Below are 20,489 nucleotides of genomic sequence, written 5' to 3'. Positions count from 1 at the left end.
TCCGGAGACGTTGTGGGCGTAGGAGACGCGCACGCCTGGGGCAAGGGTCGGAGCGGCTGAGGCAAGCACATGGCGCTACGGGAGGAGGGTGGGAAGCTATGGCACGTGGGATTGGCACTGGCAGCAGACTGCTGAGGGGCAGTGGCGTTGGGGAAAGGAAGTGGAGTCACAGAATGTGTGAGAGGCACGTGGAGTTGTTGGGAGCCTCTGAGAATGGAGATGTGGGGTTGGCACGTGGTGTGTGGTGCAGCCGGGCCCAATTAGGAGGGAGTAAGGGATGCTGCTGCTCAGATGGGAGTGGAGTGGCTTGTACTCGCCCATCTTTTCCAAGAAGAATTAGTGTGCCCAGTGTCTCTATTTTATATTTTTTTTTCATTGACTTTTACCGCAGGAAGCATTTTCCCTGAAATATAGCTCTACAAATGTGGAGGGGATGATTAGCAGCTCTTAAGAGCACAGAGATTTCAAGTACTGTGACATGGACAATTAAATTCCTTGGTGGACCGTTTGTACAGTGGGTGCACTTAAGTTTCTTGTGGCTTTAGAAATATTACAGGTTTCTTAGGGACTCCCCATTTTAAACACAGCATATCATTAGATCCAGAATGAATTTTTTTTAAGCTTGCTCATCAAACTTAATTTTGAAACTGCATGTAACCCAGTTATGATTGCCAGAGGAGTACACGCATTTGAGCTCACAAATGAAGCACCCTGGTTGGATGACTGAGGAAATGTTAAGTGACAACATGCTTTAGAGTTGACAGCTGACCGAGGCCTAATCTACATTTAAAAATTAGATCAATGTGGCTAGGTCATCTCTGGAAAACCTTTGTGTCCTGAGTGCTATGGGTATGCTGACCTAATCCCCAGTGTAAATGTGGCTAGGTGAGCGAAAGAATTCATCTGTCAACCTGGCTACTGCCTTGTGGAGAGGTGGATTAACTACATCAATAGAAAAACTCCTTCCATCAGTGTCAGAAGCATCTAGCTTATGACACTACAGCAGCGCAGCAGTTATACTACTGCTGTTATACTATACAGTTATACTACTGCAGTATAGACCTATTCTGAGATGAATGGGTGTAATTCATAGCTGTTCCATGTTTTCCACCTGACAATTCAATAGGGTCTGCACTTCAGTTGTTTATGGGAGCACCCATTTACAATATGACTGTGTACCAAACTTGTTACAAAATGTCTTGGTGTAGCTAATGTGGGCAGAATCCAGTCCCATCAATGTTAGCAATACCAGGCCATTTTATAGCAAGATTGGTGCACAGCCATATTGCATGCCTTAATATACGGCTGCAATTATAGTGGAAAGAGGGATTTTAGGTCCTCTTTCCACCTCACTACACATATTGTGGCCTGGTTTGACCTCTTAGTTTAGACTAAGCATATTTTTACTCTGTCTAGGACTTCACCACAATCCAAGGAGAGGGTTATGGGCCTGCATACACTTCAAGATTAAACACTATACAGTAACTCCTCACTTAACGTTGTAGTTATGTTCCTGAAAATGCAACTTTAAGTGAAATGATGTTAAGCGAATCCAATTTCCCCATAAGAATTAATGTAAATTGGGGGGGGGAGGGTAGGTTCCAGGGAAATTTTTTGCACCAGATAAAAGACTACATTATATTAAATTGTTTGTTTAAAACTTATACTGAGAGTGTGTGTGTGTGTGTACACACACACAATATATGTTTTAAAACAAACAATTTAATAGTGGTACACAGCGTTGATGATTGTGAAGCTTGGTTGAGGTGGTGAAGTCAGAGGTTGGGATATTTCCCAGGGGATGCCTTACTGCTAAATGATGAACTACCAATTGGCTAAGCCCTCAAGGGTTAACTCATTGTTGTTAAGGTAACCTCACACTCTACAAGGCAACACAAATGGAGGGAGGAGAGACAGCATGGCAGACAGAGACACACACCGTGTGTGAGAGAGAGAAGCGCATTGCTCCTTTACATATGCTGACCCCATTGTTATGTACACTGCCTTTTTAAGTTAATCAGCAAGCTGAGACAGCTGTTGCCAGGAAGCTCCCTCTGTCCTGAGCCCTGTCCTGTGTGCTCTATGGAAGATGGGGAAGCGGGGTGCAGGTGGTAGCCTGCTGGGCGGCTACCACACAGGCAACTTAGAGGAGCAGAGAGCTGTTGGGGGGGCTGCCGGTCAACCCTGGTTCCAAGCCCCCACCAGCTAGCTCCAACAGGCTGCTCTTCGTGCAAGCAGTGGACAAAGCAGGTGGCTGCCAAACAACGTTATAAGGGAGCATTGCACAACTTTTAAATGAGCATGTTCCCTAATTGATCAGCAACAAAACAACGTTAACCGGGATGACTTTAAGTAAGGAGTTACTGTATTGGGTGACAACTATGGTATGTCCTCTAACAAGGTGGCTATGTAGATAAGCATTTAACACTCCATTGGGACATTTGAAAGGATTTCATTGCTACTGGAAGAGCTAAAAACTTTTTTATTGTTTTAAAAGAAATTTAAATTCTGCAGAAACCTGAAATGCATGACACTGAATCCATTGCATGCATGGAAATTTACTGTGTGCTGAGTACCAGGAAGATTTTCCACCAAATGCATCCGATGAAGTGAGCTGTAGCTCACGAAAGCTTATGCTCTAATAAATTTGTTAGTCTCTAAGGTGCCACAAGTAATCTATTTGTATCTGCACTAAGTGAAACACTGCCCCTTCATGACATGATACTTATAACTTAATGCAGGCCTGCTATTATGCTCACTATGATCACTAATATAGAGGGTTCAGTTTTAATAATCACACAAAGTGATTATATTTTAATAATACACCTGTAGGAAAAGAGCATGAGGAATTGATAGTGTTGCATTCTAAATGTTATGCTTGTGAAACAAAAACGTTTTAAAAGTCTGTCTCCTTACCCATGAAAAAGTTCCCCTTGATCTTTTCAAAATTTAACAACTGACATAATCTGTGACAGGCCTTATTATGGAGGCAGCAGTCATAACTCTATAGTTAAGGTTGTACATACTCAGACCTTCTTTCCGTTACACTGTTGTAAATTGTTGACTATAGTGTACTTAAAATGGTGTAAAGCAGAGCAGACCCAGGTTCAGTATCCATATGAAAACTGTCAAGTAGCAAAGCCCGTGTTTCAGAGAAGCTGACAAAAAGCTGAAACTATTATTTTGTAATCCAAACATAACCTATAACAGAATATCTGTGTAAAACTCCAAAGAACAATTCTTAATTTATATATGGCCATTTTTTATCTTCAGAAGTTTGGTCTAGCTTGAATTGTACTGAAGATGCATTGGCTTGATAGTCGCATCTCATTTACAATTGCTAGGGAGCTATTTAAGTTTGTGGAGATTTTGGAGGAGCAGATCTTGCTGAGATATTCCCATAACTTGCTCATGTATCTATATACCAGCTAAAAGTCAACCTTATTGTCACAGAACACCACCTTTTCTGAACATTTGCTTGGATGGCTGAAGCTGGCACAGTTTTTTAAAATGTTGATGTTGAGTATAGTCTCCTTTGGTTAAATTTGTTAGTCTCTAAGGTGCCACAAGTTCTCCTTTTCCTTTGGTTACAACTCACGATCTGAGCCTGATGGCTTTTCAAGGCTCACATGTAGCACTTTGCATGTTTCCATCACCCACTTCTGTTTCCTGTATTTGGAAATGTTGGTGGATCAGGCTGCAATGTGTGTTTTGATGTATGTTTGATATGGTACAGTAGTGATAGAGACTCTCAACTAGCACTCAAAGTCTTGTGGTGATAAATCCTATCTTCAACCTCAGAATCACTTTGCTATAATAGGCTCTGAGCACTATTTTTAGCATCACTAATAATAGAGAACCTAAAATATGTAGGTGTTCAACTGGCTCTACTGATACTAGTTACTTTTCTTAGAAGTCCACATGCCATAGCTTGGAATTGGGTGTAAGACCACTGTACAAATTCTAGTCAAAATTAGAGACTCTTGAATTTTTAGTACTATCAAGAAAGACTCTGAACAATTTAAAATAAAGAGGTAGTAATGTACCTCAAGTTTAATTTGTGGCTAACATGTTTTCATTATATTTGTTTGTACAGCTTGATATAGTAAAAAAGGGAATATGCCATATTTTGCTGATAACTAGAGAGCACCTATATGTATCTCTTGACCTGTGCTACATGTAAAGTGAAACTTCTTTATTAAAAACATGGTCAAAAGAAATTTAGAAATATGTAGACATAGAAATGGTAAGATACAGTGGGAAGGAGAATACTAAACAGGAAGGGAATGCTACTTCAGTGTATCAAATTAAAAGGAAAGCACAGTGCAGTGTGGGGGGGGGGGGGGAAAAGGAGCTGTACAAGCTCAGAAAAAGAAACACTTTGTTCTAATATAAACATAACTTTTGCAATGCGGTGCATGGGGTTTCTACTGGTAAGCGTTCAACTCTCAGTACAATCAAAAGAACTTAATTACTATCTAGGTTTAGGACTGAGTCATGCTCAAAAATATTAAATGTGCTTCAGTGATCTGCGTTCTAACACCGTTTTATCCCATCCATGACTGCTGACCACTGAGAAATCAGTTCTATGTTTGAACCACATTAAAATAAGATTCCAAATCAAAGACCATTCTGAATGTATAGACTGGGGCGTTCATGTTTCTTAGTGCAGTGACAGCCACTTACTCTCCCTGGTTTGTACTTCCCCTCTCATCCTTTCCATGCAAAATTAAATATGATCCCCTCACTAAAAATAACACTGGGACTTTGTTCCCTATAGTATGTTTTCTTGTAGTGCAATGCTGTGCTGGCAGGGGGATCAATCAGTATGACCTAACAGGTTTTTCCCATATGTGACTTCAAAATCCTTGTTGTTGTACTATATACTTTGTATGAGACAAGTTGAAGGCTTAAAGGCACTGTATCACTGTATTAACCACATTTTTCCAAAAGCAAAACCGTCATATTAGCTTCAGTTCCATTCAAAATAGGAGAAAAAAATGTTTGCCCAAAAGGAACTGAAAGGGATGGAAGAGGGTGAGGGAGGAATGAGAAATCTGCTTGTAAGCATTTGGTGGCGGTGTCTTTTCTTCTTTTTTTTTTTTTTTTTTTTTTTTCCCCCTCCAAATGCATAATTTTTGTTGTTGTTTTGCACTCTAGGTGGCTTCAGCCAAGAAGAATTATTAAAAATATGGAAAGGACTATTTTATTGTATGTGGATGCAGGATAAACCTCTGCTACAGGTACGTCATCCAGTGGGGTTTTTTTGTGTATATAATGGATATCCTTCTGAAATGCACCATAAAGATGTAGTCCCCTTTCATTTTTGGTAGCAACACTGACCCAATTTAACACTCTTGCCACATTTCATTCATAAGGATAAGTTGGAATTAAGCGCATGTGGGAGAGTTAATTGTAACTGGTAGTCCTTCACTGAAAGGAGGTACCTGTAGATTTACTTGAATGCGAGTGTAATTGGGTTTGGAATTTTCAGCAGCCTGTTCCAGGGAAATGTAAAACCTTTTCCTTTAAATTTTATTTTCTTTATGTGCCCCCTGGAATTGTATTGGTTTGCGTATGACCTACCACAATTGCTTCTATAAACAAAGTAGGAATCCTTTAACTACAGCATATCTTGGCCTATGATTTAACCCAGTTTGAAAGTTTTGCTTGCTTGCTTTTTTTTTTTTTTTTTTTGTGTCAGGCTACGGAAGAGAACCCTTTTCTTTGTCACAAGGGATTCAAATAATCTATCTTTCTTTTGCCATTTGGCTTCAACAATAATTTTTCTTCAACTTCTTCAGTCTGTATTGGTACAGTTTCTGTCCTGGGGGAGCAGGGAACTTCATAATTTGTTGTCCACTTTTGGAGAACTCTAGCGTTGCTCCTTGTCCTGTCCCCCCCCACCACCCTTTTTTTTTTTTTTTTTTTTTTTTTTTTTTTTTTTTTTAAGGTAGTTGGGGATGGGGAGGAAACTAAAGGTTAATAATTCTATTGAGGTAACTGATCTTTGGTGATATAGTCTTTCATTGTCCTCTTGTAGGTCTCTGAAGCTGATCTCCCATGTAGTTCTAATTGTCCAAATCTAATTGTTTAGTGTAACAGCTTTGGCCAGGAAGTTTGGATAACTTTCTCCTTTACCTTCAGTTCTAAGTGGGCTGTGTTGTACTCCATCCGGTGCCAGCTTACTTCCCTTACATTGTCTGCAGATTCTTTGAAACTTGAGTGCCTCTTTGTACTCAACACTATGCAAGCATAGAGGAAGATGTTGATTCCTGACCTTAAAATCACTCCAAATCCCAGTAACTTCATTCCTTGCAACAGTTTAAATCTCCATTTGCATAGCCAATATTCATTTTGTAAAGAATACAGAATGTGCTGCATATAATTGAGGACTTCATATTGTCAGTGCTCATAAGATTTTATATGAATTTGTAAACGCAAAATTTATTCTCCTGATAATCTAGTTTGGTCTGCTTCTGGAAAGAAGTTCTTTTGTAGACTTGTCAAAATGAACAGATCTTTGGTCTTCTCTTATGTATAATCCATACTAACAAAAGTGCAGCCACAGCATGGCAATGTAGGTTTAAAAAAAACATTTTCAAGTTCGGGGATGCTTTGTCATATCCACAACTACATGAGATTCTGTGTGTGGAAACATGGACTCTTATACCTGCTAATTCCAGATTTTTTTTTTTAAGTATAAAGTTAATTTAAAAGTTTAGATTAACCAATGTTGTTTTGCCGCAAATCGGAAGGAGGCTAACTGCTGAAACAAGGTGCTAACTTTATTTTATTTTTAAGGAGGAACTAGCAAGTACTATCTCCCAACTTATCCACGTCATTCAGAATATAGAGGCTCGTAAGTTTACTATTTCGTTTTGTTTTCTCTAATTTTTCTCCAAATTGCCTTTGTATTTTGGGACTTTTAGCCAGTTGTCAGAGTCCAGAACAGAGACAGGTGGGGTTGTTGTTTGTTTTGTTGTCGTTCTTTTCCAGCTGTCATCCAAGATTTGTTTGTGATTGCAATGTATGAGGCAGGTCTCTGTCACATATTCAGAATCCAATCAGTTCTTATTTGTATCTAGACTTGTCTTGCTGAAGTTTGTTTGCAGTATGATAACAAGTGTGCTTATTACCAGTCTGACATAAAAAGTGCTCATATACAATGATGGGTAGCAATACAAAACCATAAAATTGCCTTTCTACTTCACTTTTATTCAGCTGCTGATTTGTTTTTATGTCTTTCACCTCAATTAAAAACAAACATGGTTTTTGAACTCTAAGGCCCTGATTCAGTATTAAGGATGTGCCTAACTGCTTTGCTGAATCAGGGCCTAAATGGGTATAGGTACAAGTTAGTGCAAAATCAACGTTTCCTTCTCTCTGGCATAGGTGTGCATTTTGCATTTAATATTTTACAAAGATCAGTCACAGTAACTGTTTGCCACACCTATCTATATAAAGTACTTGTTTGCTTCCTATTACTGTAGTATCTGAGCACCTTACAGTCTGTATTGTATTTCTAGGCTGGTGCTGAAACTGTTGGACCAGTATGTAGAGAAGTGTGGGGAAAAAAAATTAAGTTGGAAAAGTAGTCTCTCTAGGCTGCTTTCAGTAACATAAAATAGTATTGGTGTTGAACATGCACATTCACTCTTTTTGTTCTGTTACAGAGCACCTGTTTATTCAGACCTTTTGGCAAACCATGAACCGTGAATGGAATGGGATAGACAGACTGCGCCTTGATAAATACTACATGGTAATATTAGCTTTTTTTTCAGGTGGTGGGGTGGTTGTTTTTTCTTTTTGGGGGGTGTGTGTGTGTGTGGAGAGAGTACTTTTTAAAATCTCGTGATTAATCACGATTAATGCTTTTTAGTCATTTGACAGCCCTATTTTAAATGTAACCATTTGTTTCCAATACTACTCACTATGACGTGAATCTTGATTCTTTGTTAAATAAAAGTATACGGTGCTTATTTTAAATATAAACATAGCTAAGTGCCTTGTGTCAAGCAGCACAGTGACCTGAAGTGTAATTGCTAAACTGGTGTGCACCGTTTCTTTAGAAGCAGCAAATCTGTGAACACTAAGAGTGTCCAGTGAACCAGGGGATGGACGCTCCAGGGAGATGCTTGCAGGGTTTGATGGCTAAAGGATTTTGCTAGTTTCAGCATGCATAATGCATAGCATATTTGTTTATAGGCCTTTAATTAGGTGCCATGACAGGTCTAGAAGTCATTATGTAATGTTTATACAAGTGTCTGATCCTGCACATGCTTATACGTTTGCTTAGCTTTACACCACATGGATATTCCTCATTGACTTCAGTAGGATTACTCCAGGGGATAAAGTTAAGCACATGCATAGGTGTTTGTAATGATATCCAGAGGGCATGTTAATGGATACCTCATCAAAATTAATATTTAAATGAAAGTAAGGCTACTTTGAGATTTTTCTGGAAGGTGCCATTTAAAAACAAAAAAAGTTAAACTTACCACAGTGTATTAGATTCCTAATTTTAATACAATATTTCCTATACTTAAGTATTGAAGTGAGGTAAATTAATTTTTAAAGGCATATTCTAAGCATAAAATATCTATTAATGGAAATACACATTAAAATCAGATTAGTATTTTAGTCTTCCAATTTTTATTTTTATTTCTTTAAAAAAAAAAAAAAGCTAAATTCAAAAACTTGCATTATTGTAGTGTTATGGTTGAGAAGTTAACTACTCCAGATTGAGAACGTCAAAAATGTAAGGTTCCTAGAGGTTAATTTATTATGGCTGTTACATATGTAGTGTTCCTGTCTCTTTTAAATAAATGTATATACAACAGGACAAACTAATGTTAGTATGAAGTTTAACATTTTCAATTAGTTTGAATTTATTAAATTGGAATTTCTGTAAATGGGAAAGTGGGGGGAATGCACCTTAACAGCTTTTGGAGGATTTTGGGGGTGGGGGAGCAGCATAGAACAGTGCGTCGGGATGTACTATGGTTACTGTATTTTGTTTGGTTTGCAGTATAATGACAGCAAATAGTGATGCTGTTGGAACATTAGATCACACGCTGCCTGTATCCCATCTCCCAGTAGTGGAGAGACTTCTCGTGTATTCATGAAAGAACCTTTCCAGCAAACTTTGGGCCATAAAAAGCTCAACTAAAGAGTCTGCCTATGTGACTGTCGGAGAAGCTATTTTATTGACTCTCAAATAGTTAGAAAACTGTAGTGTCACATAACAATTTTCTGCTTTATAGCTAATCCGCATGGTTTTGAGGCAGTCCTTCGAGGTACTGAAAAGAAATGGATGGGATGAAAGGTAAATAAACTGCTAGATGTAATTGTATAATAAAGAAGTTACATGGTTTGCCCATATCAAAAATATTTTAATTTAACGTGCCTTCTTCCTCTTAAGATGGCTCTTCTTAGTCATTGGCTTTCTTTGTTCTGTACACTGATTTTATGCTACACAAACCATCCCAAGACTTGCTAAATGTTACAATATTTTCACCCTTGCTCAAGTATTCCTTCAAAGACATTGCCTTCACTTATCCCTCATTCTGCCATGGTGACTGCCACATAGGGTACCAGGTTGCTGACCATCTTGGTAGCTGCTGACCATCTTGGTAGCAAGAACTTTCTGCACTTCTGCTGATACAATCCTCAAAACTCAGTGCTGAATTGAGAAATGTTTGGTCCTTCAAGGGACATGTGCATCTTTTCTTGTATCACAATCACAGCTTTCCCAAGCTGCTCCGAGTAATGCCACTATTTGGTACAGCTACGCATAACACGGGGAACACGGCTGGAGTGCATGCAGATAAATGCTGGATGTTCAAATCTGTGAAGCACAGCACCAACAATGCTGCGTTCTTTTAGTTCTCCTTATCTATTTATTGTGGCACCATGCTATTGAATCCTTCATAATAATATTGCTAGCTCCAGGGCACAGAGTTAAGGTTGCATTGTGGGTATGTTGTGTACTGTAAGTTCGTATTTCCTGGCTTTCAGAGAAATAAGTATAAGTGCACTTGATGCTCTGGAAGAGCATGAGGTAACTTTAACTCCATTTTAACAGAAGTGTCTGGGCACTCAGTTTCCAGGGGGGTTGGGTTTTTTGTTTTGTTTTTTTGTTTCAGTACCCCTATGAACCACAATACGGCTCTCCCGCCCCTCCACTGCCTTGTTGATAATGATCAACTCAACAACAACATCCACTGGCCATGTTAGTCCCTTCTCTGCCCCTGTATCGTTTTCTCATCTTGCCTCTTTTCCTGCCCAGCACAGTCCCGTTCTCTCTCCTCCCCATGTAGAGCCAAGTGTTGGCATGAGACCTGCAGGTAGAGGAGCCAGGGAAAGGATGCAGAAACAGTTAAGGGGCTAGCCTGGAGTCAGTGGGGATTTGGCTTTTTTTTGTTTTTGTTTTTTGTTTTTTTTAAAGGGAGGGACAGATGAGTGGATGTGGGCAGGTGTAGCGGGACAGAGCTAAGTCCCTTGTACATTCCCAGTGTACAGCTCTCACCTCAAAACTCTTCTGCTCTGACCTCCCCTTCTCCTATAGGAGCAGAGGGAAGGGTGAGCCTGGAACCCCTTCCCTACTGCTTGGGGGAGCTGGGGATTTCTGGATTCTTTCTCCAGTCAGGGAGCAGTGGAAGGAAGGAGAATGGAGCCCTAGGGGGTCCCCCTTTGGGCAGTGGACCTGCCAGAGGGAGGAATGGTGGGCAATGGGAGCTATTTGTGGGGGACAGCAGAGATGACTCCACTTTCCTTCCCTTCACCCCCAGGTAAGTCAGTAGAGGGAAGGTGCCCAACTTCCCCTCTTCCCTGCCTTGTGGTTAAAGTACTTTTTTGGAAAGCCAGTACTTTGTCAACTTCCAGTCATCAAACTGGGTTTTCAAAAACATAGTATTGGAATGATCCCTTGCACTAATAGGGATTGTTGTTCCCTCTGTGGGCTGTGCCCTGGCACAACGAAAGGGGCAGAGCATTTACCCTGCACCCTCCCCAACCCCCATAATCCCTGCAATGCTCCAGTACCCCCTCTCACTGCTACAACACCTCCCCCCTCCCCCTTTAGCCCTTACCACTGCATCAAACAAGATACAAGAATCTGGAAATGTTAGGAGCAGTTCACATTAGGGGTGCTGTGTATCAGGAACTAAATGACTGAGGGACTTGTTTTCCTTCGCTCATACTCAGTCCCATTGTTCAGGATGTTTACAGTATCTCAATTGCTTCCTAGAGTCTGTCATCTGCCTTTTGATTAATTAATGCTAATTTTTTATTTTATTTTATAAATACCATCAATCTGTATGTGGATTTCAGAGCACTTCAAAATCTCTCTTAAACCAGAAATGTTGGTCTCAGATGGAAAGAAACTTCTAGGCTTAGAGCAAGGAGCATGCACAACATATATGCTTTGACAGCTGCCAAGGACAGAGCTCAAACACCCAGTGCCTGAGTGTTGCCAAGAGTCAATGATCACAGCATATCTCCCTGAGCCACTCAATTACCTGACAGCAGGCTGACTGGAAACCCTTTTGCTTTTAACAGGCCCTAGTTTTGCAGGGCGTGTGTATTTCTCTTTGCCTTGAGCTACTGATGATCTGATCCCAAGTTTCTAAACTAATTCTAAATAACTTCAATATAGCACACCCAAAGGGGCAGTGGGAGCCAGATACTATGTAAGATAAATTTTGAACAGCTGAGATCAGTTTGGACAGGACTAGAGCTATAGCCTGAGCCCCAGGTGTGCACACAAAGAAAATTAGAAGAGCTATCTTATTTTGTAAAATGCTGGGGGGGAGGGGAAGGGAGGGTTAGGAGGAGTTGTATCATGGGAACCCCTGGCTCAGATGACCCCAAATCTGGACCCTCTCACCACCACGAGACACAGTAAGTTTAAAGGCATTCTGAGTCAGCATATGGGTTTTCGAGCACTTAGAATAGTCTTTTAAACGATAAAAGAGACTAAACCGTAACTATAACAGAGTTGCTACTCCACTATATTCACTTGTGTTACGTGGATTTCCTTACTGCTGGCAAACAATATTCTGACCCCAGGCAACTCTGACAATAACCATTTTTTTTGTAAAATTATGACTGGACTCCTCTGAATATTTTCTCTATTTCTGACAAGTGTCAAAAAGCCATCTTTTAGCAGTTGGTGAAAAAGCAAACTAAACCCAGATTTTTAAATTTATGTATCCTGCTTGTCTTTTTTTCTTTTTTTTTCTTTTCAGTCTGATTGAGCCATTTCTGCATCTGTTAATGAAGGAAGTTATACACCCAGAGAGTAATGCTCCCAATGGAATAAAATTCCATTTTATTGACATCTATCTGGAAGAACTGGCTAAAGCTGGAGCCAAGGAGGTAGAAAACACATTGTAATCTCTTTATGATTAATATTGCTATGTTATACAATTGTTTTTATCAGTGTTTTTAAATCCTAGTTTGTTTATATTCAATTGTTTTAAATATAACTCATTAACACTGAAGAAATTTCTAAAATCCTGTTTCCTTATCACTATTTATGCTGCTAAGTTTTGCATTTCTCTGAGCTTGGACAAGGAACATAGATTGGTCACTTTCTAATTCTCACGCTCTGGTACAAATGCTCCAATTTTAGATTGTAAATATAATGAGGGAACCTTTTTGATTTTGACTCCCTCCTTTTTTTTTTTTTTTTTTTCCTCCCTTTGGCGAGAGAGAGAAGAAGAAGAAAAGAGAGAAAACCCAATTGTTTCTGTTGGGATTTTAAAATTTTTCATCACTCCTTCCTTTTTTAAAAATTCACTTTGCGCCCTTAATTGACCTGACCCTTTAACCACATATGTTGAAGAGATTCAAAATCTAACTGTCTTCAATTACTTGGGCACTACTGGATTCAGACTTGTGCATTTTGATAGACTGCCCCATAAAGAACAAGTTACACAATTTGCCAGTACCAACAATATCTTTAATTTAGTTTCCCTGTTATCTCTTTCAGTATAGACCTTCCTCTGTCTGTCTTAAGTCTTATTGGCTATTGCAAAGCAGCAGAATTTTGTGACAGTCTAAAGTCTATTCTACAGCAGCTACTGTGGAATTCTGCTGCAGGAATCTGAATTCTGCTGATCATTTAATTATTACTTGAAATCCCTCCCCACAATGTCGCTCTTCTTAGCCTGGTAGGAAGGAGTCCCTGCAGCCCCGATATACTAATTTGTAGCCTTCGCTTTGCTAGTCCATATGTGGTGCTGCTGGCAGATGCCCTCCTGGTAACTATTTTCTCTTTAACAGACAAGATGTGCCTGTTTAGCAGTTTTGTAGCAGTGCTCTCTAAAGAAGAGACAGAAGAATGTAAAGGGTGACCCAGCAGGCAATTCTGTTGGCAGGTGTAGGCAGTGGGGGGGGCAGGAGAGGGAAAGCTTCTGTAGCAGGGGACAGTGTCTACAATCAGGGCTCTAATTCAGCAAGTTTCTCCAGCCCTAGAATTGCATAGAGTTCAAAAGGCCTATGACTGAGACTTTCAAAACAGTCTAAAGGATTTAGATTAATTGTAATGAAAGATGTGTGTAAATCCCCTAGACTGCTTTGAAAGTCTCGGCCTATATTCCTATGTTGACCTTAGCAAAGGGATCAGATCTTACTGTTCATTACTATTTTGTTTGATGGTCTTTAGGGTAAGGTCTGCCAGTCAGCAGATGCCCAGGATTTAGTGTGCTGCAGACTTCCTTTGTGACCTTAGGCTGTCTCATTTCGCCACCTGTGAATTGAGGATCAAGGGCATATTGTGCAGTTTAATAAATCGATGTGTGCAGAACACTCTGTTTCTATAGTGCATCTATCAAGTATCTTAGTGGTGGTGCTTAAGTGTTACTCTTGACAATTTTAGTGGGGAAAAAACATAATGAAAAGTGCCAGTGTGTAGCCTCGCAGAAAGATCTCCTACCTCACAATCTACAATGAGTTACTCGACCTGCCTGCTCTACTATACTAAGTCTTTCTGTCTCCTAATCTCACAGCTCACAGCAGACCAGAACCTCAAGTTTATTGAACCATTCTGCAAAATTGCTGCCAAATCTAAGGAGTAAGTTTGATGGATTAATATTGGATTTTCCATTTTTATTTATTTTTATTTATTCTAAGATCTAGGAAGTTCTTGAAATGCCATTTCAAAAAGTAATGAACAAATGGACTGAAGCAAAGCAAAGAACGTAATGAAGTTCAGGTTGTAGAGAAACAACCACCGGGGCAGGCCTCTGTGGCTAGCTTAACTCACCATTATGTTCCTCAAAACCATAAGTGAAGTGGGTGTGTAAATATTAGGAACCACCTGTACCTCTGTTTATAGAGTACCCCTCACAGCAGAGCCCTGACTATGATCTGGTACTATTAGAATATAAAATATTAATAAGCCAAGCAAAATCTCCAAGCTATAACATTGGAAGAAACAAATACGAAACTGGAAAATCTGTTTAGAGTTAAGCAAGTTGTTTGGTGACTTTTTTTCCCCCAAAGTTAGTTGCATCTCTCTCCCTCTCTCTCACCAGCATCAAAGTGTTTTAAATGTAAATGGGAAGGAAAGGGGGCTTTTAATGCTCTGCGTGTGTTCCCTCCCACACTCATATTTTTTTTTGTGTATATATATATAATGCAGTCGTCACCTGATGCAGGCAGTAGCCCGGGGTATCTTTGAAGCCATTGTGGATCAGTCCCCTTTTGCCATTGAAGATCTAATGAAAGAATTGAAAACAAGTGGTGATGGCGATGTTGAGCTGTCTGAAGGAGATGAAGCTGAAAACGAGCCACTAATGACCAAAGGTAAGGAGGAAGTAATGAAAATTTAGCCCAGACTTCAAAGAAATATGGTAAGCACTGACAGGATCCAAAAATGTATCCTACCTCTTAAAAATACCATTCCTATTCTCAGTCAACCATGGGTACGCAGGTGGCTACAAGAACAGCAAATCTTGCTTCTGTTCTCTTCAGGTGATCTAATAGACAAAGTAACCATAGACTAGTAAATTACAAACATCTTAGTGCTCCTTTTATATATCAGACCATACGGTTCCACATTTCAGTCTATTTACAGCAACAGCTGTAGATAACCCAGGGCTGTCCAAAAACTAGTACAGGTGAGTCGCATCATATGTGCATTTCACTTACACAAATTCAACTATACGTGCTTGGGCAAAAAAAAAAAAAAAAAAAAGAAAAATAGCAAGATACCTGTAAATAGTGCAGGCGATTCCGCCCACCATTCCACTCAATGAGCATATGCCCCAGAGTGAGCATGAGATGGGAGATGTGAATCTGCTGTTCCCTCAGTCGATCTCAGTTCCCATGTGCCTCTCATGGTGTGAGCATCTCACCACGTTGAGTGTGATTCTAATGTTTAAAGGTACTGTACGTATTTTTCGTACAACATGGCCCCTGAACGCAAGCCAACTACTTCATCTGGTGCTCAACCGAAGAAACAGTGATCTGTTCCAACGGAGGAAAAACTGGCTGTGTTGGACTTATTGAGAGACAGTATGTCGGTCTCCAACACGGCGCGTAAATATGGCCACAACGAATCTAGCATCCGTGCCTTTGAGAGGGAGAAATTCGTCAAGCCGTGGCATCAAGCGCTCCAATAACTGTAAGGTGACAAGCCAGGTGTGTGATAAGACTTTTTAGTGAAGGCTGAAAAGGCATTAAACTTATGGCTGGAAGACATGAACTGTAAACGTGTGCCTATCGATGGCAACACGTTGCGAGAAAAGGCTCTTAACCTCTATGCGCTGGTAAACCTCCCATTGAAGAGGGACAGCCTTCTGGTGAGAAGGAATTCAAAACCAGCCAAGGTTGGCTTAGCAGTTTTAGGAACTGCTTCAACCTCAAAAACGCACAGACTACTGGTAAAGCTGCATCTCCCAATGAAGAGGCAGCAAAAGTCTACCCCGAACAATTAAAGAAAATCATAGAAGAAAAGGGCTATCTTCCGGAACAAGTTTTTAATGCTGATGACTAGGCTTTTCTGGGGGGGGGGGAATGCCCAACCGCACTTACACTTCGAAATCAGAAAGACAAGCCCCTGGCTTCAAAGCAGCTAAAGTCCGTGTGACTGTGTTGTTTTGTGGCAATGTGGCCGGGCATTTAATAAAGCCGGGCTTGCTCTACAGGGCTGCAAATCCCATGCCCTAAAAGGCAAGAGCAAAAATCTCCTGCCTGTGTTCTGGCAATCAAATAAAAAAGGCTTGGGTGATGACAGCATTATTTCTGGATTGGTTCCACAAGAGTTTCATTCCGGAGGTAAAGCAGTACCTCAAAGAGAAAGGACTTGACTTTAAAGTGTCGCTGATTGTAGACAATGCTCCTGGCCACTCTGTGGCACTCCGGTTTGCACGTGACGACGTTGAAGTCTTCTTTCTCCCCAATACCACCTCCAACCTCTTGACCAAGATGTGATTCGCTGTTTCGAGGCCACGTACATGAGGCTTACTTTCTCACGGATACGAAGCAAGATGGATGCTGATCCCAATCTTAACGTGATGGAGTATATACTGTACTTTATGGGCGATTTAAGGGATTTTCAAGGGTAAGTTTGACCATACATGATTTTCGCCTTACACGCTGACTTTAGAACCTAACCCCCGTGTAAGATGCGACTCCACTGTATTTTATGGCAATGCGCTGGGAGGGAATTGCTCCAAGCTATTTCTTTTACTATGGGGATGGTCATCTGAAAGACCCAGAAATAATACTGCGGTTCTGAATTGTATAATGTTTTTCATCCTTAGAGCTAAAATGCTTGGATATAGATGGGTATGTATCATCCCTGATATAAACAGCAGGTAACTGAGGTGTAGAGCGTCTCCATTAGTTTCTGAAGGTAACACAGCATGTCAGTGCTAGAGCAAGGAAGAATATCCAGGTCTTCTGACTCTCAGACCTATGCTCATATGCTAAATGATACTTGCATCCCATCTCCCTGCCTGGGGAGATAGTTTCATGGCTCAAGCACTCCTCTTATTCCTCTGTGCTGGACGGAACTTCCCCATTCTTTCCGACTGATCTTTAAAATCCTTTTTTGTTTTAATAACAGACAAACGTTTATCAAAAAAATCTGCACTGGGCATTGAAGAACAAGAGGACCTTTCTGAAAATGCTGATGAAAACATTGGTCCTGTTCTCCAGGTTTGTGCCTTGCTTGCTTCATGTTAACATGACGTCCCCGTGAATAATCCTAGGCTTTTTTTATTTGTCACTTAGTGGATAGTGGAGATCTCACCAGTTGAAATAATAAGGTAAACATCTCTTAGGGTATGTCTACACTGCAAATAAAATCTTGCGGCTGGCCCATGCCAGCTGAGTCAGGCTGCAGGGCTGTTTGTTTGCAGTGTAGAAGTCTGGGCTTGGGCTGGAGCCTGAGCCCTAGAAACTCTGAGGTGGGAGGGTCCTAGAGCTCAGGGTACAGCCTGAGCTGGAACATCTGCACCACAATTAAACAGCCCCACGAGTCCCTGTCAGCTGGCATGGGCCAGCCATGTGTTTTTTAATTGCAGGGTAGACATACCCTAAATGTCATATTAATAACATATTCCACGTGAGTAGGTTACAAAACGAATGACGAAAGAGAAGTACATGTGCCAAATTCTGTTTCTTCTCTCTCCCCTTGCCCCTCCCCCCCACTTCAAGAGGTACCAAAAAAGTTGCTAAAAACCATACTGTGTTCTGTCTGTCCCAAGAGTCAGCACACGCCTTACTAATGTTGAGAGCGCCAGTGCTAGTGTGGGAAGGTACACAAAAGATGGGGCTAGGCACTAAAACACATCCCAGATCTTATGAACTCGTTGGAATGAACGGCTGGGATCCGGGATTATGCTACAACAGAGATGCCTCATGTTCCTGTGTTGGGCTGTGGCTTTTAAGCAGGGACTAAAATGTTGCACATTTAAATCTTGGCATTGAACTAAAAGGTTTTTTTTTAAAAATAAGTTAATTTATTTGCTTTTTTCCTTCTGAATGAGTCCAGGTTAGAAGTGTTCTGAAAAAAATATTATTTGAATGCTTCATTGTAATGTAGTGGTGTTGTAGCCATGTTTATCCCAGGGTATGAGAGACACCAGGTGGGTAAGGTAGTATCTTTTATTGGACCAACTTCTCTTAGTGGAAGATACAAGTGTTCAAGCTACACAGAGTTCTTAGGTTGTCTCTTCCACCAACAGAAGTTGGTCCAGTAAGCTATTATCTCACCCACCTGGTCTCTCCCATTGTTGTGTAGTCATATAAAACCCATTCATAAAGCTAGCATGTGCATTCAGGGGCGGTGGGGGGTGAAATTTGGCAGAGATCAAGTGTAGTGGAAGGAATTGGAAGTAGTAAAAAGCATATGCTGCTTGAAGTATTTATAACATCAGATATACTTGGTTGTTCACTGTGATAGCCTAACAAAGATACTGTATTGTGCTTTCTTTCTTTTGGCAGTTTAACTACAAAGCTGTTGCTGACAGACTCTTTGAATTAGCCAGCAGAAAAAATACACCTGCCTTTAACAGAAAACGCCTGTACAAATTGGTCAAAAAGTGAGTTCTCTTGAAACAGCTCTGTATGATGATTTTGTCTAAATAGACTTGACATCCTGTTTCCCCAACCCCCTCTACTGCTAGTGTTCACATAAGAGATTTCCATCCTTTTAATGAAAGTGTTTCTGCAGTGAATTTACTGTCCACTACTTTCCTATTTGGCCCAGATATCTTAGAAAGAGGACACTGCTTACAGTATGTGTACAAAATCTTTGTCAGACATGGATATATGTATGGGTCTGAGACAGATTTTGGTTCTGCTTTTGTGTTTTTCACAGATTCCTACACACTAGACTTGGAAGGGGCTTGAGTTGCTTGTCTGTACTTTGTACCAGTTTAGGATTGTTCCCTATGTTGCATTGTCAAGCGCTTCGTCTTGTATAGCTCTAAGTATTTCAAGTGATCAGGCTTCCACGCCTTCACTTCGCAGATTACTCCACGCTCACTTAAATCATGCACTCTTGCCAAGACTTCTTCAGTAGTTTGGCTTTGAGTTGCTGGAGTTCTGAGGCAGATCTCTTGGAGAGCTAGCATTTTGTAGTCCTCGGATGTATTATGCTTTCCTCAAAAGTGGGAAGTGTGCATCATACATGCAGTAACTTGATGACGTTTCAGTCAAATATTGTAACAACAATAAGTCTTGTTTTGTTTTTGTTTTTTCACTTTTTCAGGTTCCAGGACCTAGCAGAAGGTGAGAATTGAGCATCAAAAAAGAAGCACTTTCATTCTGCTAAATGATTCATCCTGCTATCAATGTAGATTTGCAGTGAATGTTATATCTTCTTGTACTATTTTACATATGTTTGAAGGATATTAGTTTCAGAGATTATTGCTGTGATGTGGTTTTCTCATTAGGAAGTATAACTGCTTCAGTTTCACAAAGGAGGTCAGGTCCCCATATCTAATACCTCACAACTTGGGCAGCATTGTAATTTTATAAGCTGAGGTCTTGCCCGCTTATTCAGATTCTTTGCTTCTTAAGTGAGAAACATGGTCAATTTGATTCAAAATAATGAACAAACCGCACACTTTGGTGCACATTTCTTTGCAGTGCTTTAAACGTGCTGATAGCCAAGTGGAGTGGGGAATCAGTGTTTGTGCTGTATCCTTGTGCTGTATGTGAACACAGAAACTACTTGGGGGGGGGGGAGGAGGGGGAAGGGGTATTTACAGACATCTCATCAGACTTTTTGCTCAACAGGAATCTTCCCACAAGATGATTTTCCTGAAGATGTTTCTACAGATGAAGATGACGATACATTCAGCAGGGGCAGGCGAAAGAAAAAAGTTGTCAAATCCTTGGAGAAAGCCAAGCTGGAAAAAGAAAAAGGTAGGAGGCAAAGCTAGGGAAGTGAGACTATTCTCACCAGTCTGTAGGTATGTCTGCACTGCAACAGTGAGTGAGCCTCCCAGTCTGCGTAGACAGACTCAGGTTAGCAAGGCTCAAGCTAGCATGCTAAAAATAGATGTGTGGTTCACTGAGACTCGGGTTCTCAAGCCTAGTGGATCTGGTGGGCTTGAGAGACTGAGCCACAGTGCTCACGCTGCTCTTTTTAGCACACTAGCTCAAGCCTTGCTAGTACAAGTCTGTCTACCCAGGCTGGGAGGCTTGCTCCCAGCTGCAGGGCAGACATACCTAGTGTGGCTTGGCAATGTAACAGGATGAGATTGTTTAAGTCAATGATCAGTTGCTTGGGATTCACTGGTTTCTGAGTCTCATTGCAAGGAAGGGTAAAGGTTGAAACCGTGACCTCATTGAAGTCAATGGGAATTTTGCCACTGACGTCAGTAGAGCTAGGATTTCACCCAATATGCGGCAGATTGGGAAGAAGCTGTGCTTTGCCTTTACCTAATCAAGAAGTATTATTGGTATTTACTGTGAAAGCAAGAACGTATTTGTCCTCTTGAAAGAGGAATGCCATTAGAACA

At 40.6% G+C, this 20,489-nt stretch overlaps 1 protein-coding gene across 1 annotated transcript in view; it reads left to right on the top strand.

The window, feature by feature from the left end:
• RRP1B (ribosomal RNA processing 1B) overlaps window positions 1-20,489 on the top strand; it is a 35,685-nt gene that overhangs the window by 3,766 nt on the left and 11,430 nt on the right. The window contains exons 2-12 of the mRNA XM_038374579.2: window positions 5,161-5,243; window positions 6,805-6,862; window positions 7,677-7,762; window positions 9,267-9,328; window positions 12,252-12,381; window positions 14,016-14,080; window positions 14,651-14,814; window positions 17,081-17,172; window positions 18,463-18,560; window positions 19,232-19,251; window positions 19,762-19,890. Coding sequence (XP_038230507.1) covers window positions 5,161-5,243; window positions 6,805-6,862; window positions 7,677-7,762; window positions 9,267-9,328; window positions 12,252-12,381; window positions 14,016-14,080; window positions 14,651-14,814; window positions 17,081-17,172; window positions 18,463-18,560; window positions 19,232-19,251; window positions 19,762-19,890 — 987 coding nt within the window. The remainder of the gene's footprint in view (window positions 1-5,160; window positions 5,244-6,804; window positions 6,863-7,676; window positions 7,763-9,266; window positions 9,329-12,251; window positions 12,382-14,015; window positions 14,081-14,650; window positions 14,815-17,080; window positions 17,173-18,462; window positions 18,561-19,231; window positions 19,252-19,761; window positions 19,891-20,489) is intronic.

Source organism: Dermochelys coriacea, chromosome 1, assembly GCF_009764565.3.
Source record: "Dermochelys coriacea isolate rDerCor1 chromosome 1, rDerCor1.pri.v4, whole genome shotgun sequence".
Taxonomy (NCBI): domain Eukaryota; kingdom Metazoa; phylum Chordata; order Testudines; family Dermochelyidae; genus Dermochelys; species Dermochelys coriacea.
This window is presented reverse-complemented; position numbering and strand designations above follow the sequence as displayed.